General features: G+C 42.3%; 2 protein-coding genes across 6 annotated transcripts in view; one reads left to right on the forward strand and one right to left on the reverse strand.

Moving 5' to 3' along the window:
- The window catches only part of LOC146204250 (intraflagellar transport protein 74 homolog), a 26,964-nt gene extending 25,817 nt beyond the window's left edge, over nucleotides 1-1,147 (reverse strand). For 2 of the 3 annotated variants that reach the window (XM_084589191.1, XM_084589192.1), the window contains exons 1-2: nucleotides 1,049-1,147; nucleotides 18-956 (exon numbers count right to left, since the gene is read on the reverse strand). In XM_084589191.1, the coding sequence (XP_084445317.1) occupies nucleotides 18-518 (501 nt within the window). In that variant the 5' untranslated portion in view covers nucleotides 519-956; nucleotides 1,049-1,147. The remainder of the gene's footprint in view (nucleotides 1-17; nucleotides 957-1,048) is intronic. The other variant, XM_084589190.1, reaches the window with a different exon arrangement.
- Nucleotides 665-20,354, forward strand: LOC146204251 (kelch domain-containing protein 4). Of its 3 annotated transcripts, none has more exons than XM_084589188.1 (8): nucleotides 665-892; nucleotides 1,404-1,495; nucleotides 1,594-1,672; nucleotides 6,105-6,203; nucleotides 7,118-7,347; nucleotides 13,916-14,139; nucleotides 18,946-19,265; nucleotides 19,881-20,354. In XM_084589188.1, exons 1-8 carry the CDS (start codon nucleotides 680-682, stop codon nucleotides 20,301-20,303), a joined length of 1,680 nt encoding a protein of 559 aa, XP_084445314.1. In that variant the 5' UTR covers nucleotides 665-679; the 3' UTR covers nucleotides 20,304-20,354. The 3 variants fall into 3 exon arrangements, with proteins under 3 accessions (XP_084445314.1, XP_084445313.1, XP_084445315.1); XM_084589187.1 differs by lacking the exon at nucleotides 665-892 and adding an exon at nucleotides 1,073-1,306; XM_084589189.1 differs by lacking the exon at nucleotides 665-892 and adding an exon at nucleotides 1,118-1,306 and having other exon boundaries at nucleotides 1,404-1,491.
- The last annotated feature ends 287 nt before the right edge of the window (nucleotides 20,355-20,641 follow it).

Here is a 20,641-nt window from a genome sequence, read left to right on the forward strand (position 1 = left end):
AAAAAAAATGCCATTACCTTGAGTTCTCTGTACTCTTCCTTAACGTCTTCCATGTCTGCATCTGTATTCAGCTTATCTACGAGTAGGTTGTAGTCGGCCATTTCGCCTTGCAGTTCTTTCAACTCGGCGGCCAGGGCTTCCGCTTTCTTTTCATATGACGAGTAAGTAGCTTGTTCTTGCGCAAGTGATTCATTTTCGCGCTGGAGACGATTAGTCTCCGCGCTCAGTTCAGCCATTTTTGCCCTCAGCAAGCCAATAAAATATGTTTTATCTTGGACCTGTCTCTGCGAAGATTTTGACGCAGTCTTTGGGGCTACAAGGCCATGCTGAGTCATAGGCCGATCCAGAATGTTCATCTGCGATAGCATCGCAGCTGGAGGACCTGTGCGTGTACTGGGTCGCCCGCTGAGTCGGCTGACAGACCCTAGGAGTCCGCTGCGTTGTGTGGCTGCCGTGAATGAACGCATGCTAGGAGACGGAGGCCTATTGGAGGCCGACGTTGTCGGTCGCGAGTCCATCCTCCCGGAACTCGGACGCTGCCAATTTGCACGGTCCGGACAGCTTAATCAGCTTGACGCTGTAAGAGGGGTTAAGCACAGCTGGCACAGGTCTTCACACACGCCCAGTAAACAGCAAAAACCGCGCACCTGAATGTGTTTCGAGAGCGCGAACAGTTGTCATGGGAACTGCCCATTACATAAACACTGAAATCAATCATGTACTAACTTGTCGTTTCTATTGCCTAATAGTAATGTTTTTAACCACAATTCACACAAAGTTTAGCGCACTACCTAACGACCTTTCAAACTTATTTGCTATCGAAGACAGTGAATCTCCAGGAAAAGTTGATTGCCATATTCCTGTCACATTGGTCCAGATCACCGCGACCCAGGTCAGTTCTTGTCCCTTGTCCTGGTCCAGGTCATCGCGACCCAGGCCAGTTCTTGTCACTTGTCCTGTGAGAAAGAAGGAAAAAAAAAAAAAGAAAAAAAGAATGATGCTGTGTAAAACGATACCAACCACCTTGATCTTATTGCTTCTTGCCTACCTGCATGGAGTTATTCGGTTATTCCTCCATGCGGTATTATGTTGGTTGGAGGTACGTTTTAGTAACGTCTTGCTTCACGTGTTTTGTAGCGGGTCGAGCGGGTCACGCGGAACATTGGTGTTTGACAGTCAATTTAACCCTTTGGAAACCATGGGAAAAAAGGACAAAAAGAAAGGCAGAGGTGTGGAAAAAACCATCGCCAAAACGGAGAAAAAAGCAGCGCAGAAGCTGAAAAAGGAACTGGCGGCAAAGGGCGAGGTAGTACGACTCGCGTATTAAGAGTCGTGTTTCACATCTTTCGCTGACGGTCAAACGCAAAGCTTACATTCATTCTTTCATTCTTTTTAATTTCCAGGAGGACATTGAGAAGCTGATATCACAGTTCGTCGAAGAAGATCGTAAAAGGCTAGCTGTAACCGAAGAGCTCGTGGAGCCTCCCTCCAGTAGGTACTGAACTTGCCGATTTCTTAGGATGGTCAGCTGCGATGTAGTTGACGTTCACACATCTCCGTATTACTCTCTCTCACTCTTTCTTTTTACCATAGGAGTGCTGCTACGTTGTGTGTGCACCCTGAAAAAGACCAGCTTTTGCTTTTCGGTGGAGAATACTTCAACGGCCAAAAGGTAATGATGCATACACAGTTCAAAATGCCTGCTGTTTCAAGGGGCTCGCAGATTTGGTAGTAAGGACACCCTGTCTAAAACTTAATGCCATATTGGAAGTAATGTTAACTGCACATAACGTGTGTTGATGTCGGACTGCATGGTCCTAGCAGCTCTTGTTCAAACGCTGATGACGATTACAACAGAATTAAGGACTTCTTAGGCTGTCAAACTAACAACTGACATTAAAAGGAATTTTTTTAGTTAGCACGGTAGCAACAAATAAAAGTCTGTCACACGTATGTAAAGTGCACCACTGCTGTGAAGTTTGCAGTTATTTGGCCGATGCCCACATGGTGCCAGTAATAGTGACATTATTGAAATATGTTGCACCAGTTCTCAAGAAATGAACGTGTCATTTAGCTAGCTGGTGGCAAATGCCACCAACATTGAACACATTGCGTGCTTGTGCATCATCACAGTTCGTGATTGGCCGATTTACTTGGTTATGGCAGAGGACATCAGCTGCACTACTGCAGTGTCTGATGCTTATTTCATTTATTTACACTCATTAAGGCAGTGGAAGTTTCAGCTTGTGTCTGTAGGCTACGTAATAAGCCTGAAGGTGCTGACTAGGGGGTGTAATGTGTACTGTTCTTTAGTGGTCTTTGTTTCCAAAGCTCTTGACCACCTTGCTAATCATGTATCTAGGGGAAAGCTTAAGCTCTGGCTTGTGTCTCGGAACATGACAGTGCACATACCCTTCCGTTAGACCTCTCTTGGTGATTTAGCTAAAATATTTAAATGAAAACAAATGTTTCCTAATTATATAAAGTTGAATTTCAGTTTGGAAGTTTAACATCTTGACATCATTGTAGATAATTCCTCCAAAGCATGAGTTTTGAAAACATTGAATTTTTTTCTTTTTCTTTTCTTTTTTTTTTTCAGCATTTTTAGCTCTACATACCAGAACAGATAGAAGTTGTAAAAACTGAATGTTCAGAAAGTATTTAAGAAAAATGACACTTCCATTAGCATTCAGATCATTTAAAATTGCAAGGCCGTTTTTGTGCAGAATAAAATTAAAGGAATCAGCTTTTTTGTGCTCAAAGAAGTGTACTATTTAGAATTTAGATCACTTCCTGTGTTGCATAGCTAGGTTGCTGTAAGCATATGGTTTTTAAACTGCATTATTAGATAATTTCATGAACTATCATTGGCTTAGTGCAAAATTCTCTTACCAGGTGATGGAGTAGAATTATTGTACTGTAATTGATAAAGTAATTAAATTACTAAAGGAAATATACGGAGATGATAAAGTTGAGATTGCATGGGACGGGTTAAGAAGCATGTCTACTGTCGAGGTGTGCAAAGGACTAAGGCAAGGATGTCCGCTATCACCGCTGTTGTCCATGATCTATATGAAGAATATGGAAAAGAGTGCAAGAAAGCAACCTTGGTTTTAATCTCGTATAAGCTATGTGGAACAGACATACAACAAACACTTCCAAGAATAATGTGTGCAGACGACATTGTTCTATTAGCCAATAATAGCCAGGAAGATTTATAAGCATTAGTTAATAAATATGAATACAAAGGAGATGCAGTCACTTTACCTTCAGGGCACTTAAGTTGGGTCGATAGTATTTCAGTGATAAAAAGCTGACAATACAAGGGAGTGAGGTACCAAAACTGGCAGAATATAAGTACCTCGGGGTATGGATAAACGAAGGGCAGGCATACATGGAAAAACATGAACAGGCCACCAGGGCGAAAGGATGCTGCGATAATGAAGCACAGGGCATTATGGGGGTACAGCAGATATGAAGTATTTAAAGGTGTTTGGAAAAGAATAATGGTACCAGGGCTTACCTTCGGGGTCACTGTTTTATGCTTAAAGGCAGAAATCCAGTCTCGGTTAGAAATAAACCAAAGATTTGCGGAAAGGTTTGCACTTGGAGCCCGTGGCAAAACTATAATCGAAGCAATACAGGGAGAAATGGGCTAGGCGTCTTTCGACGCACTACAGGCTCGGAGCAAAATATTGTACGAACAACCCCCAGGATAATGGGCAACAATAGGTGGGCAGCTGAAGTATTTAAATACTTATACTGAAAGGGCATCGACTTAACAGTGGCGGAAAAGGACCAGAAAACTAACCAGTAAGTATGTAGGAAGGCAGGACGGAGAAATAAAGAGCATCAAATGGCAGGTAAAGAACACAGAGGCTATAAATTGGAGTAATTCAATGGAAAAGAAGCCGACACTAGACATGTATAGAAAATGGAAAACTCGGATTAAGAAGAAAACCTTCTATGACAACTCAAGAGTGTGCGGCCTTCTGTTTGAAGCTAAATCAGGATGTCTTAGAACCCGAAGCTACAGAAGGAAGTTTGTTCAAGAAGATGAAACTTTTGCTATGTGCGGTAGATGCCCAGAAACAATTGAACATCTTATACTGGAGTGTGGCAGTATCCATCCAGATGTCAATGTGAACATAGTCTCTAGCCGAGGCCCTGGAGTTTAGAGGTAACAAAGGAAGCGTGAACTAATCGGCGGTAGAAGTAAGCAAGAGATGTTTGGAAGATTGGTGGATAAATAGCAGGGAGGGGGCTCATGGAAGCTGAATCCAAATTAAATACTGGTATTTAAATATAACCCGAGACTAAAAAGGAAAGTCGTTAAAGTTGGCGTATTATCCAAGTTTAAAAAAAAAATTGAAGAGCACTGCAGAATCTGCATTGGAGTAATGCGAAAGCTCGGATGCTGCTGTTGGTTGCTTCTGGTTGCTTCTAGTTGCTTAATTCACTTCTTGTTTACCCATTTTAGTCTTCGGTACTTTCAAATTGCGCGTCAATCCCTTCCTATGCTCTTTTTTCGGCTCTACTTCCGGTGGCGTGATGTCACATCCTCTACGTCACATTAATTCACTTGTTTACCCATTTTAGTTTTTCAAATTGCGCGCTAATCCCTTCCTATGCCCTTTTTTGGCTTGACTTCTGGTTGCATGACGTCTTGACTGATTTAATTAAAGTATTTGATACATCTTGACGTCACCCTAATTGACTGACTTAACTATTTTAGCATTTGATACATTCAAATGTGGTACCAAGCCATTGGCTAATGAGATCATTTTCGCCTGACATTGCGCAGCACACGGACGCCACTTCGTTTCACCTCCATCAAAACGCAGCCGCCAATCCCGACCGCCGGCAGCTGCGTTTCGATGGAACCGGAACGAAGTGGCGTCCCTGTACTGTGCGATGTCAGTGCACGTTGATCCCCAGGCGGTCAAAATTTCTCCGGAGCCCTCCACTACAGCACTCCTTTCTCTCTTTCCGCTTTCATTCCCACCTTCCTCCCTTCCCTTACAGCGCATTTCAGGTGTCCACAGAAACAAGTGTGACAGATACTCGCCTTTCCTTTTCTGTGAACCAGCTATTATAATTAATTACCTAATTAACTTATTGGTCTAATTATTTTTTCAGACACAGCATTACGTCACCCTCTATCGATTGACGATTGACATCACTCATTAACCGCTACCACTTCTCAATTACAACTGTTGCAGGCACGATTTTGCAGACACATTCTGCAGACAGAAATTTGTGTGCGGAATCCGCAAGCTACGCCGGTTGCTAGGCAACGGCTCAAGGTCATTTTGCGCCTCCTCGGAGCACCGCCACTGCGAAATCGCAAGTTCGTGGCCAATGTAGCTTTTGCTACAAAGCATAAAAAAGAAAGGTTGAGCATGGTGATGACTATCACCACCCGTTTGACACTCCATCCATCCCGTCCGTCCGTCCGTTCATGCACTGTAGAATTGTTGTGCACTGACGATAGAGCTTTATAGGTCGGCTAAGACTAAAGTTCAAAACGAAACTTCTTTTCACAATTAAAAAGCTAGTGGTGTACTTTTCGAAGCTAGGGATGCTGCTGCATGCAAAGCAGGGAAATGATTGAACATATTATAGAATGTAAGGCACTTCAACCACCAGTGCATGACATCGATGTAGGGATTCGGGAAGCACTGGGGTTTTTAGACATCCTTGGCAGGCTAAATTATGAAACAGTGGAATCACGTAAGAAGTGACTTGAGGATTGGTAGAAAAGGTCAAGGGAGTAGTGTTCTGTGCAGAGGAATAAAAAAATACAACGCTCAAAATATTACGAGCTAGGTGACACTTCTCACCACCCCGTTAAAGAAAGGGATGCCAATTATTATCTATCTTTCTAACTTACTTCCATTGTAACAGGCTTCATTTGCATAAGTGCATTTCCTGTGAGGGTTTTTATGCATGACACATTTTGGCACAAAGTTCAGTGGAAGTTCAAATCATGGGGATAGCTTTCTCCTAACTGTAGTATGTTTGGTCTTAGTGTTGATTTTGGTGATTAACAATGTTTTTTTGCCTACAACATATATATATATATTTTTTTTGCTTCTTTCTAGACATTTATGTACAATGAGCTCTATGTATACAACATCAAGAAGAACAACTGGCTTCTTGTAAAGACCCCAAACCGGCCACCACCACGATGTGCTCACCAGGTAACGTTTGCATCTAATATGTGAATATTTGGATTTGTATGAACTGTTATTTCAGAAAAGCCTTTGTAACCTTCATGCTGTGACATGCAGTATTATTTATAGTTGCCATTTGTAGAATAGATTATGGATTGTAAGTGGACTTCCTGAGTTGTTCTGCTGTACTTGAAAGGGGTTACTGTTACACAGCACTCAGCATAGCTCTATATCGAAAGAGTGACATGCTTAATTGTATCTATTTTAAGGCGAAAGCCTTTTTGAAAAGGCTATGTCAGCAGGGTCCTGTGTACAGAACGTGTATGCAGCCGTTGTATTGTTCTCAGAAGAGATAGGATCAAGTGTATGGATGTGATCGATAAAGGATGGTGTGAGGATGCTACAGGAAAAAAATTCTGTCAATAGGATGATTAGTTAATTAGACCAGAAATGTAAAATTAAAATCAGTCAGACTTCAAACTAGCCACACAACTTAAGTCAGCTTTCAAAGGATGTGACGTCACACCAACCGGAAGTGGGTGCGTTTCTGACTTAATGAGCCAAATAAATGCGTGATAGTGATCAGAAGTGTGTAATGAGTGTCAAAATCTCATGTCAGCGAGATTTGTCACCAAGATTTGTCCTCGAGATGTGACTGCGAAATTCCGAGAGTGGCAGATACTGCGCCTTTCCTTTTCTATAAACGCAGTGAACTTTGATGCATTCAACAGAAAGCTGGTTGGTTCGGGCGTGTGACGTATCATGTGCAGCAGCAATACTCTGGCTTTCGCATTTCCCCTCTGCAGATTCAGCAGCGCATGTGGAACTTTTTTGTAGCACTGGTGCATGACCGGTTTTACATTTGTGAATCACAAACTCGAGCCATTATGTAATGTGAGGAGCGAGTGCAATCAGGAGCTGTCTGAATTCAATATATTCAGGCTGTGATGGTGCCTCAAGGAGGAGGTCAAATGTGGCTCTTTGGAGGAGAGTTTGCCAGTCCAACTCGGTCCCAGTTCTACCACTACAAAGACCTGTGGGTGTACCATGTGGTAAGCAGGAGCTGGGAACAAGTGAACGCACCAGGAGGGCCCAGCTCGCGCAGTGGCCATCGCATGATGCATTTGGGCCGCCAGCTGCTGCTTTTCGGTGGCTTCCACGAGAGTGTCAGGTCAGTTGTTCAGCTTTACTTCTTACTGACAAAATAACTTGCATGCCAACTCCACCTGCTTATGGCATTTGGGTTAGGAACTGAACATTTTTTTGTAGCACTAAATACTTGTGAATTCCTGAACAGTGATATATAAACAGGGTTCTTATATTGAAATGTAAGCTGTAAATGTGGCCCTTTGGCACATATTTTGATGGCTTACTTCTGCTTTGGTTGGCTGTCTACTGCTGCCTCTCACCAAGAAAAAAAACTCCTGGATGGCTAAGTAGGGCACATTCTCTGCCAGCATTGCTTTGCAGAGCCCTTTTGATCATTTAATTAATAGATTATGGTGTAACTTCTTTTCATTGCATCGATGCCATGACAGTCACTGTGCTTTTTTTTAATGTATTGCTTTGCTTGTTTGTTGCAATTGATGAGTTATGGCGATGTTATTACCACTGGTTGTAACACTCATATTTCGGTACCTAATATTTTAGTTTGCTCGAGAATCAAAATAATGGTGCTGACAGTGTCGGCATGCATTGGTAGTTCTTTGCAGTGGATATGACATCAACTGCGGATCGTTTGACGATTGGATATATGGCAAACGCACTGCAATTTGTGTCCATTAGGAAAATATACATCATGTCGCATTATTGTATTTTTCATTAAGTCAATGAATCGAACATGTTTGCTTTTACACAAAGGCACTGCAAAAGCAAGTGACACAAAAAGCACCGTGCTAGTTACTACGTTGCATTAAAGACTTTCACGACATACAAGTGGACAGCTACCTGTGGCTGTGCAGCCCGAGTTAGGCAGGAAAGAATTGAACGACCTCTCCAGTCGCTACTCACTATTGTAGGATGCCTGCGGAAAAAGAGAAAGGGGATGTCAAGGAGTGGGCTCACTGGAAAAGCACAATAGTTGTGGGTGCATGGGGACAAAGGAATGTCTTCTTACCCTGCCTGCTCCCAGTCTCATTTTATTCCTGCGAGGCACCCACATGGTCTTAGTCATGGAAGAGAGGTCATCAACATTAGCAATAACCTGTTACAGCGACCAGGAAACCATGAGAAGCCATTTTCCACCACATTGTAGTGACGTGGTCATGTGGGCTGTTTCGATTGGTCTCGTAGCGTGTCGTCATTGGGCGAGTGAAATGGGAAAGTGAAAAACCTGCAAAATTGAGTAGAGTGCAATTTTTGGTTTGCTCATATTTTGAAAATTCATCCCTTAATAATTTATATTCTAGTGCACCAATTCCTGATTCGGTATGTGCATGACATTAATAATTCATCTAAAGAATAGTGGGCAAGCCTTGCAGGGCCTCTTTAAGTGAAGTAAATCAAGAAATGATTTTATAATAAGTAATAAAAAGCTATAATGCTTTTGCACAGATATTTTCATTTAAAAAGTAAATATGCATTAAGGGGGGACATGGGTCTTAAAACTAACTTTTTTATTTACGGCCCAAATTTTATGAAACCTCACAGAATTGTTCAGTTTTTTCTGCTGATTTCAAATATCTAAAAATTTCTCTTCTAGGACAATTAGTTCTAAAGGTATTAGAGAATTATTGCTATTGTCTGCTCAAACATAGGGGAAAAAATGCTCATTAGAAATTAGGTAATTTTTAATATACAAGTAGATACTATAAAATGTAAGGAATGCTACGTTTGGAGCACATTTTTTATTTTCACTTGTAAAACTTTTATATCTTATTTTGAAATCCTTACACAGTTGCCATGCCTGTGAGTGTGAAGTTCAGCCGGCTGCTAAATCTCTATTATTGGCTCAATTTTAAAACTGCTTCCAACATTGCATTATCTATCTGTATGTTAAAAATAAATTTTCGAGGAGCATTTTTTTTCCTGTTCTTTGAGCAGACAATAGCAATAATTCTCTAATACCTTTAGAACTGATTGCCCTAGAAGAAACATTTTTGCATATTTGAAATCATTAGAAAAAACTAAACAATTCTGCGAGGTTTTAGAAAATTTGGGTAATAAGCAACGAAACCAATTTTAAAGGGACACTAAAGACAGCCAAAGATGGTATGAAAATCTAATAAACTACATTTGGTGACACTGTCGCCGCATATCCGGCAGCAAAAAATCTAATAATTGCTGAGATATTGCGATAATAAGTTGAGGTTTTTTTCTTGTTCCTGCCAGTCGAATTCAAACTGTGGCCTCCAACTACGTAGTTGGAGTTGAGTGACGCACACTATGACGTAAGCGGAGACTCCGTGATAGCTAGCGAACCAGAGCGGCCCGCGGCGTCGCATCCCTCAAGGGCCAACTTGGCAACAGCGTACTCGCAATGACGGCCTCAGCCGAAATAAATAAAACGATGAAGAGAGTATTTTACCCAGCGATGGGCCCATAAAAGAAAAAAAAAAAAACATAGAGCACTTGTAATGCACAATACTTTACATGTTTCTCAAGCTTTTGCGCTCCTTCTTGCACTGTGTATAAACAAACCGAGCCCTCGGTCATCGCAACGCTTCCTGACATGTTTACATACAAATAAGATTTAGTTACCAGCAAAATAGTGTCCTCGCTGCTGCGCTTGTCAGTTTTGAAGCTTCGTCGCACTTTTTTCCTTCAAGGTTTGTGCTACAGCTCCGTGTTCAGCGAAAATTACGTCCACGGTAGCAGAACATGACCGAAGTGCCGGCGCCACTACATTTGCCAGTGCTGTGAAATTCCACATGTTAGAATGGATCCAGTGCACAATATAGTGTGCATAGGCATCCAGAACATTAGTTGCAAGACGTGAGAGCAGGCAGCATGCGCCGATGATCAAGAAGTTGTAATTTTTAGACCGGCAGCAGAAACTTTATTGTAAATGGGGCCATGACATAAAAACCAGAAATATTTCCAAGGTACTTGTGGTGCGGCGTAGCCGAGCGGTTAGCGCCGAACGATACGGAGCAAGCAGTAGCGAGTTCGATACCGCTTCTGGCGTTTTTTTTTTTTTTTTTGACAAATTGTTTTTTTTTTAACCTTTTGTAATGTATTTCTGGTGCTTCGTTATTTTTAGTTTTTACTTTTTACCCGAGGCCTTTTTTTCGCCGGGCGACGAGCGCAATATATCGACGCTCTCCTTGGTATGAGCGGCAAGTATGCCCCTTTTGTTTACGACGCCTGCAAATAGCACGTTGAAGGTCTTGTTGACGCAGTATATGTTGGTCAGATGTGCCATGATTTAGTGAACAATTGAATGATGATGCGTTTTTCCTTCGGTACTTAGCATATGTATGCTTTTCGTGGCGTACGTAGCTGCAATCAAGCGGTCAGGTCGCAGTCGAAGCGGCAACGGCGGCGATATGTTGGCGCAGAAGTGTGAACGAAGGAGTGTGTCGGCGGTAGCGGATTTCGCTCGCTCGTGCCTCCGAATGCTTAAATGGGAACCATCAAGGCGCATCTGTTGCTCCAAGCTCGTAATTCAGGCGCTGCAGGTTCAAACAAACTAGCCGAGTGCGCGAAATGCCTGAGCCGAAACATAACCAAAACTGAAGTGGGCGCCTGTGGCGCCTCCAAGTATATTCTTGTATTTGCCTTGCAACGTTTACGTTGTCTTTTCGCCGTCGTTTACGTATGATAAAAGCGTGTTATCATGTTTGAGAAAAAACGTACTACCGCATTCAAACATGCAACGTAATTCGCATTTGTCAGCCTCCGGGATCCCTAGCGCGTCACGTGATTTGTAGTTGCGAGCCTCGGCCGTTTGGCTGTGGTGGCGATACCTGTATTTCTGTTATTCTTCTTTACTACCTTATAACAGCTCTGTTTTCAGTAAGAGTGGTCTTTTTGTAATCAGGAACTGGCATTCTATCGATGCAAACCCACTTCCTTTCTCTCTTTAGTGTCCCTTTAAGACCCATGCCCATTGTTTAATGGGGGGCTAACTTGCTGTAGATCACAGCTAGATGCCTGCCAGTTCTTTCCATTTTCCAGATTATCTTGAGGAGAGCAGAGTAATGAAACGGGCAGGGTGTGAAAGGTTTATATGCAGTTAGTGATAGAATTCGGGAACAGTATTTAATGTTTTATAAGAGATTTCCGCTGCAGCGATGTTTCACAGATATTGTGGCATCTCGTCCATTTTTTGTGTTCTTAATCATATCCCATACTTAGCTTTAGTTAATGAGTCATTAGTGTCCTTCATCAGTCATTTGCAGTCTTGAATGGCATAATAACTAGACAGCAATGACATGTTGCATAAATTCTCAGGTGTATCCAGCTGCATCTGAGCCATGGGAATGGCATGCACATGAACCCGGTATAACTGAAATATCACATTGTAGGTTTATACTGTAGAAATCAAATTGTAGTAAAATCTGGATACAAGAGACATGGTTACAAGAGACACTCGGTTATAAGAGACACTTTAAAATGGTTTCGTTGGTTTTTCTATGTTTGCTATGTTAACAACCTCTCATACAAGAGACGTGGTTACAACATACACTCTGTTACTAAGGGCAATGTTTGCAGGTCCCTAAAATACTCCTTCAACGTTTATAAGAGACACAATTAACCCAGGTACATTCATGCAACGCAGCTGACTCGTACGAACTCGTATGTGCGGCAGTTTAGATTTTCTTATCTAAATTCTGTTCTGTATCAGTGTCCTTTTTTTTGGTTGCAATATGTCAGGAACCAAGAAGGAGTGTCTCCTCTTTACTGGGAAGTCAAAATGTCCCTGTTGTTTCAATCACCCAGGAATGTGATGCCAGTGGCTGAAACAATGGGGCGATTTCGACTTCCCAGTCAAAAGGAGGTGCTCCTTCTTGGTTCCTGACATATTGCAACAAAACAGGACACTGAAATGGAACACAATTTAGGTAAGGGAATCTAAACTGCCGCATATACGAGTTGGTAAGAATTTTTGGTTACAAGAGTACAGGAGACATCTTTTTGGGGTCCCTTGAGTGTCTTTTGTAACGGGGTTTTACATTTAGATGACTGTATTCTATACTCTGGAATAGTAGAAAGTCTCCAAGATTAAATATTGTTAAATGATGCATTAGTTGTTGCCTGGTACGAGGATTGGCAGATGTTGGTAAATTTTGAGAAAACTGTTTATATGTGCGTTACAAAAAGAATAAACTTAATTTTGATTACTTCACTAACAGTATTTTTCTTTCTGAAGTAATTACCTTGGGCTGTGGATAACCAAGAACCTTGAATGGAATCAACACATTGATAAAGCAACCAGTAATGGCTGCTGTAAACTTTTTTTTTCTTTTTTTTTTCTCAGGAGGGTCTTAAAACTGTCCCTGTGTCATGTCTGCTTGTTAGAATATAACACAATTATGTGCCTGGTACTCAGTTATACAGTTGTTGTTCAGGATTCTTTTACACGGAACTACAACAAAAAGCTCAAAACGGTGCAGGAAAAGGCGGTTTTCAATAACATCTCCCACACCTCATTCACAGAAGTTTTAAAACGAGCCAACTTGTCGGCACTAACACAGTGTAATCGAGTATTTTTAACTAAAATTCATGTATGAAATTCTAAATGTGCACTGCGATGTTAACACCTCTGATATAATTACTTGTTTTGGATATGTTACCAGGAGAAGCATCAGCTAACAATGACACAATTCCGAGTAAAATATCACTCTTTTATTTACTTCTTTTTCTTTTGCACTGCATTGCATTTAAGAACGACATTTGTTGTATTGCCTTGGCAGTGTACTTTGTATTTGCTCTGCTCTGTTGCTTGCAATTGTTTTGTGATACATTATATTTACAATCTGCTAAAATCTCATTTGTAGATGCAGTATCTATAAAAAAAGAAAGCCCTTCTTGGAGCCCTTGATTGAAAAATGGAAACAACAGTGTAGCACCACAATACAGAGCAGTCAGGAAAAATTTCGCACAGATGACCAGCCTGTTTGGCCACAACTTAAACAACGAGCATAGAAATGCTGTCAGGAAGACAAAATAACAAAAAGCAGAAAAAATACTTGGCAAGGCAATGTAAGAATCTGACATACCCTGTGTCTGCCCCAAAAATTCAGCAAAGAAATCAATTTCTTTTGCGAAATCTACACATCTGGTAGGTTAAAGAAAATGCAGGGTGAGTTATAGTTGACAGAAGTGTGGGGGTAAGTTTACCTCCACTGTTAAGTCTTTTCAGAAAGATATTTATGGCCACATGTTCTCGAGGTGATGCCTGACAACCACCGAGGAATAGCAGTGTTTCGCCGATGGGGCAGTCAGGGTCCTTATAAAATGTTGTGTAGCTGAGGTTCTTGCAGCTGTTTTCTTGAAAAAAATTGAAACACTGCTTGGTTTGCCTTTTTTTTTTTTTTTTGTCATTTGTTTAGTAGCCTTGGCCAATTTTCGACATTGTATGTGAAGCGAGCTGGTGCCTAACCTCAACATTGGACACACATCTCTTTAATTTTACTTTTTTTTTTTTTTTTTTTTTTGCTGTACCAAAGGCCTGTAACCAGTAGATATGGCTAGATGATTTATTCTCATAATGGTAAACAATAAACCTTAATGTTTGTTGTGCCACATATTGGTGAAACAATGTAATTTTGTGCTTTCTGCTTTTGTCTTGACAGAGACTATCGATATTTCAATGATGTGTTCTTGTTTGACTTGGATCACCGAATGTGGACCAAAGTGGAATGCAGCAACTCAGGTCCTTCTCCACGTTCTGGCTGCCAGCTGCTGCCAGTAGCTGAAGGCAAGGTGCTCTTGTATGGTGGCTACTCGCGTGAAAAGGTCAAGAAAGATCTGGACCAGGGCAAGGCCCACACTGATATGTTCCTTCTCCAAGCTGATGGTGAGTTCATCGCTGCAGACTGCTGGCAGAGACTGCCTTGTCTACTCCTTGGTTTTTCTGACTAGTTCAGCACTATTGTTTACAATGTGCGAGTAAGGTGAACATAAATTTAGTATTAGTAAAGTTGTATGCTTGGAAGGTTGCACAGTAAAGTTGTTCATTAGTAATAGTACCATGCTGCGTGCAGAAGGTATTTGGGAACACACGTGCAGTAAAGGTAGCACATTATTCTGTACCTCATGGTTGCAAATCTCTTTCTGTTTGTAAACATGAGAGACCCTAGACTAACCATCATCTCTTTGGCAGCAGGCTTCTGTAATTCCGAGACCGCTGTATTACTAAAAGATTCTCGGTGAATTGTCTTCAAAGTAATGAGCACAAAGGGGCTGCCAGCAGTGATGTGGCCCCCATTTTCACAGAAGCACCATTGTTGCCGTTCTGACATTGTCAGGATGCTGGTCCGATCTGCCTGGATCTGGATGGGTTTGATATGCCCTCCATGAGGATCATGGGAAGTCTGCAGGGACACTTGCCAGGAAGCTGCAGGCTGATGAGGCCACCATTTATTGTGTGGTTAATGAAGTTGCTTGGCCCCCAAGCTCCCCAGCTTTTAACCCAGCCAACTATTACATATGGGGCATAGTTGAAAGGGATTTCGGTAGCCATCCTTATAACACCATTGGGGTGCTCAAGGTAGCTGTTTGGTTGCAATAGCAAACATTCCCAAATCTCATTTCGTTACTGCCTGCAGGTGGTTTTGACAGTGTTTAGAGGTGGAAATTAATGATGGTTTCATTGCATCCTGCTCTGTAAAAAAAAAAAACACTGCAATAAATGGTAATAAATTCTCTTGTGTCTAGTGTCAGTTCATTTTCACCTGCACATGTGCTTGTGTTCTCAAATACCTGCCGCACCTATGTGTCAGGTTTTTTGTGAGTACTGCAACATGTCATCTTTTCTTGTTGCTTGCTGGTTGTGCCTCCTGCCAGTTGCTTGATTAATGCCTTCATCAGTGTTTGCTCAATTCCGTATACCCTTAAAATATGCACCATCTTGTATAATACAGTGCCTGGTTTGTAATTTGTGTTATGTTCTTTTCTGTCAAATACTCAATTCTCATGACATTCAGTTCACTAAGCAGCCGTATGTTATAATAAATGGGTGAAAATTATACCTTGTTGCCAACTGGAGAAGTATTTACATGCCCCATGAGCAGGCCCTTTGCTTGGCCACTTTTTAGTGACCTGAAGAAACGACTACTGAACGCCTGGTGAAAGTTTATGTAGAAGGTGTCAAAGTTGAATGAAACAAGCAGTTGGTTCTTTTAGGCATTGCATTGAAAGCAGCCGTGTGCAGGAGCAGCATTTTTCTGAAGAAAGAAGAGTGTTCTGAACATATTCAGCATGCCTGAACACTGGGGATGTGCAGGGCCATCGAAAATATGTGCGAACACGTGTGCAAGTGGTTGCTCAATTTCAAGCGCCATAGGGGACCCAAGCATCGCAGGGTGGCGCTGCGGGCGCCATTGAACAGCGCCCTCTCCGGCCAACGCCATGTAATCGGACGGGCAGAGTGAATAGCTCGCCTGTAGACTGTCGTGTCTGCAGCTTCTGCACGCGGGAGCAACTCGCTTTTCGCGCGCTCGCGTTCTTTGTCGCTCGCACTGTTGAAAGCTGCTTGCGCGCGCGCGCGCCCTAACCGCAGTCTACTCGCTCGCTTTGCGCGCGCTGAAAGAAAGCTGTCTTGCGCGCGTGCGCTTCTGCTTCTACTTTTCAAACTCGCACTTGGACGAAGTGGTGTTTGAAGCGAGTGTGCAGCAATGTACACGCTTCGGTGTGGTTTAAGAAAATAGCCGACAGCGGTGGCTATTTTCACAGCACAAATGTCAAAAAGGGAGGGCTGTTAGTCAGCCATGTGCATTCTTTTGAGCAGATTATAGAAGATAAGCTGTTATCGTGAAGACTAAGTGTGTTGTAGGTCAGCGAGGTCCTGGAGGTGATGCTTCCCACGACTTCAATGCATAACGGGATCAGGCGCAATGGCGCTTTGAAAAGAGTGATCAGTTCTTCGTGTCGTTGCACATATTTTGAACGGCCCTGCACATTGGTAAAATATTGTTATGCTTTTAGTCGTTACTGTTGTGAACTCTTTCTCTATTTTGAGAAAAGTGGCCCAGTTGGTTCTTGTTAATGTTTTTTTGATCCATGAACTTCGACCTGTAGAATTTAATGCAGTACGGTGTTAGGCAAGGAGACACGATCTCCCCAATACTATTCGCAGCTTGCTTAGAGGAAGTATTCAGAGACTTGGAATGGGAGCAGTTAGGAATAAGGGTATATGGAGAATACCTCAGTAATCTGCGATTTGCTGATGACAATGCCTTGCTAAGTAACTCGGGGGATGAACTGCAAATAATGAATGATGACCTAGACAGGAAAAGTAGAAAGGTAGGCTTAAAAATCAATATGCAGAAGACTAAGGTAATGTTCAACAGCCTCGGGAAGGAACAGCAGTTTTCGTTAGGTAGCGAAACACTGGAAGTAGTAGGTGAATATGTCTACTTAGGACAGGTAGTAACCGCAGATCTGGACCATGGAAACGAAATAACAAGAAGAATAAGATTGGGATTGAGTGCATTTGGCAAGCATTCGCAAATTATGACTAGCAGCTTACCGGTATCGCTCAAGAGGAAAGTATACAACAGTTGCATCTTACCTGTACTCAACTATGGGGCTGAAACGTGGAGGCTAACCAAGAGGGTTCTACTTAAGTTGAAGACAACTCAGAGGGCTATGGAACGAAAAATGGTAGGGGTAACATTAAGAGATAGGAAGCGTGCAGAGTGGGTCAGAGAAAAAACTCGAAGTTACTGACATTCTAGTGAAAATTAAGAAGAAATGGGCATGGGCAGGGCAGGTAGTGCGAAGAGAGTATAACCGATTATCGCTTAGGGTAACAAACTGATTCCAAGGGAAGGAGAGCGTAGCAGAGGGCGGTAGAAAGTTGGGTGGATGAAGTTAAGAAGTTTGCAGGGGTCAAGTGGACGCAGCTAGCACAGGACCGGGTTAATTGGAGAAATATGGGAGAGGCCTTCGCCCTGCAGTGGGTATAGTTGGGCTGATGATGATGACGTTAAAACAAAGCTGATTTAATTAAATTTTTGATAGTATGAGCATTAAAGTGTTTCATGTCTTTTTGTCAAATTTTATTTGTTAATTCAAATTTAGGTGAAGTATGAACAAAACTTGCAAATGTATGCTTGTACCCAAAAAGAAAAAAATGGTAGCAAAACTTTCAAGCTCTTAGTTTACAATACAGTTACTATAGGCACTATAGCTAGGCACACTAGCCGAATGAAGCCTTTGCAGCGCAGGCAGTGGCAAATCCTGTTCAAATGATGTGTAAATCCTACAAATGAGACAAACAGCATTGGTAACATCAGTAACCGCTTCGAAGCAGTTACAGTGTCAACCGAAATGGCCACCTTATAAGCAGCTAACCGGGAAGCCACCAATGTTCTGGGCTGGTTTCTTGGGGCTTCTTCGCCCTCTGAACTAAAGTATGATGAGGCAGCATCCTCACAATCACTGTTACTTGGATCATCACCAAAATCAACCGTGGGCGCAGCTGAACCATTAGATTTGCTGCATTTCAAGGCTGGTGCCACGCTGGTGGAGGTGGCCATTCTCAGCTTCCATGCTTGCTATTTTCACAAGCAGTTCAAAATTCACTGACGCTTGGAAAGAAGACAAACCGAAGAGAAAATTAAACTGCAGTCTTTTTTTTTTTTTAATCTTCAATGACGGATAACACAGCATGCTCAAAAATGGCACAAGAGTGTTTGCAATTGGTGTTAATGCTAGCTATGGTTAGTGGGTACAGTAGGGAGAGTTAAAGCACTTAGGAAATCTGTTGTTAAATTATGTGTTTAAGTAAAATAATTTGATAGGATTTCTTCAGTTGTAGCTACCAGTGAAGGCTTCCTCTTTGTGATTCAGGATCAGTTAATATCAGTGCTTGTTTTTTTTTTTTGTAATCAGCGTTCAAGGTCACTGAATAATGGCATAAGGAGAGTAGAGCCTGAAATGTGAATAACCATTATCCTGTAGCTAATGGTTTCATGCATGGAAAGGTGTACAGTTATTTCTGTTAGCATTCACTGGTTGGCATTAAAGAATTAGTATCATTAAATTGGACGTGGGAACATATGCATAATGTAGCTTGCGGACAAGTTTCATGTGCTGTTAGCGAGCTGTTGATCATTAACCGAATTTCATATCTAGCAGCATTATGCAGCCCCTCTGAGTTAAAGCTTAAACTATATGGTTGACACTGTGGGAGTTGACCTTCAACTTTCACCCTTTACAAACCTTCACAAAGCTGGAACCATTTGCTCATAATTTATTTTGCTAACAGATGCTTAACTTCTTAAGTTCCAGGTTTCACCATGTGACATCAAGGGCTGAATTCTTTTGCTTGCTCTGTTGGTGAAAACAGTTATGCGGAATTAAACCAGCTGCCAGTGCTGATGCTAATGGACAATGGTGGCTGTGGCTGTATGTATGCATGACGGAAGTGTACAGATGAGCTAACTTTTATCCGTTGCACAGAGAAGTCCTGCAGGAAATTGCAGAGTAGAGCTTGTCTATGTCCTAAAAGTGCCTGGCAAACTGCTTGTTGATGACTGTGGAATTATTGCACATGCCTTGTAAAACATATGCCAATGGATCGATTGTATAAACTTGTAGCTTTGAGGTATTATATAGTGGCATGTGGTTGGCTGTAAAAGGACTTCTGTTTTTTCAGCGCACAGCCCTGGCAAGTGGAAGTGGTCCACTATGAAGCAGTCTGGCTGCCGGCCAGGTCCTCGAAGTGGCATGTCAGTGGCTGTCCAACCACAGAGTTGCCGAGCCTATTTCTTTGGGGGTGTCCAAGACCAGGAGGAGGAGGAGACTCTGGTTGGCCACTTCTTTAATGACTTGCTCTGTCTTGACATGGACAGGGGCTTCTGGCGACAGGTTGTGTTGCGAGCCCCTGGGGAAAAGACAGATGCACAACTGACTGATGTTGGTGCCAAGGAGGACGGGCCACATGAGGACTTGCATAAGCTCCATATCGATGAACCTGTAAGTATGGTGCTGCTTAGGGCAAGATTTGAAGTATCCCATGCTGCAGCAGTTGTGCTATGTATTTCACTGACAACAGTGCCGTCTTTTCTGTCCTTCACCGTAATTCGCTTAAAAGTATTTTACCACCTAATTTATGTTTCAATCTCAACTGTATCGCTGGCTGTCCCTGAGGCAAAAAGCGCTGCACCTTGGGATTGCATGTTGACCTCTTAAGGCGATTTGTTCGCTGCCCTTGTCCTATCTATTTGACTTTGTCTTTGGGTATCTTGAACCAGTTTTACACATCCAGAAGTGATGAAATCGATGTACAAGCAGCGGTGGACAGTGTTCACTCCTATGGTGGTTTGATCAAATTTGCCCTCAAATGTGCCTGCTAGAATGGCATTTATGAACACAGTGCAGGAAATGAGGGCAAACTGTCGGAAGCACAGGTTTAGCACCGACAACCTATAAGCATAACTGCCACCAACAACAAAAGCACTTTTCTTTGTCCTTGCTCTTTGTGCTGTGTTCACAAAGTTAGTCTGTGCATCACATGGATGTAGCAGATATTTAAGTATATAGTGATGCTAAGGCTTTAATGCATTGTTATTTTCTGAAACACTTTTTCAGGTTGTGACATCGGATGATGGTGTCTTCACTGTTAAGATTGGTCCATCAAAGGAAAAACCAACAGCTGATGCCACGAGCCAGGAAGCAGCGTCTTCAGAAACACCTAAAGAATCCTTTGTTCCAGCCCCTCGTATGGGCAGCTGCTTGGCCATCAAGCATGGGATCTTCTACTTGTACGGAGGGATGTTTGAAGACAGTGACCGGCAGTTCACGCTTTCAGACATGTATGCGCTCGACTTGCACAAGTTGGACAGATGGAAGGTGCTTGTTCCAATGGATCCACAAACACAGGAATGGCTTGGGTCAGATGACTCCGATTCAGAGTCTGGAGAAGACATGGAGACAGGTGAAGAGGATGATGATGACAGTGAAGATGATAAGAGTGATGAAGGGGCATGTGCCTCTGCTGGCTCTGAGAAGTAGATGTTTGAAGTTTTCTATATGTACATATTAATAAATTGCAATGCAACCTTGCCTATATTTAGATGCGCCTACATTACTAAAACATTTGCCACGAATACTGCTAAGAGCTTTGCAGCAATAGATGCATAGCCTGCAGTTGTGGGACTTTACATCAGGCTTATAATTTTGCTTATGTCCACAGAACTGTCAGACTCTATGGTTCACAGAGCGAAGCACCAAGTGAGGAGAGGTGTGATGCTTTACGCTAGAGTTAACACATAATCTCGTTCCTTGCTTTTTGACGTTAAACAGTATTTAAGAAGTGCTGTGCACTTAAAAGGCGATCACAGGAAAGGATA

The sequence above is a fragment of the Amblyomma maculatum genome, chromosome 1, assembly GCF_055883805.1.
Source record: "Amblyomma maculatum isolate TAMU_Amacu chromosome 1, ASM5588380v1, whole genome shotgun sequence".
NCBI classification, from domain to species: domain Eukaryota; kingdom Metazoa; phylum Arthropoda; class Arachnida; order Ixodida; family Ixodidae; genus Amblyomma; species Amblyomma maculatum.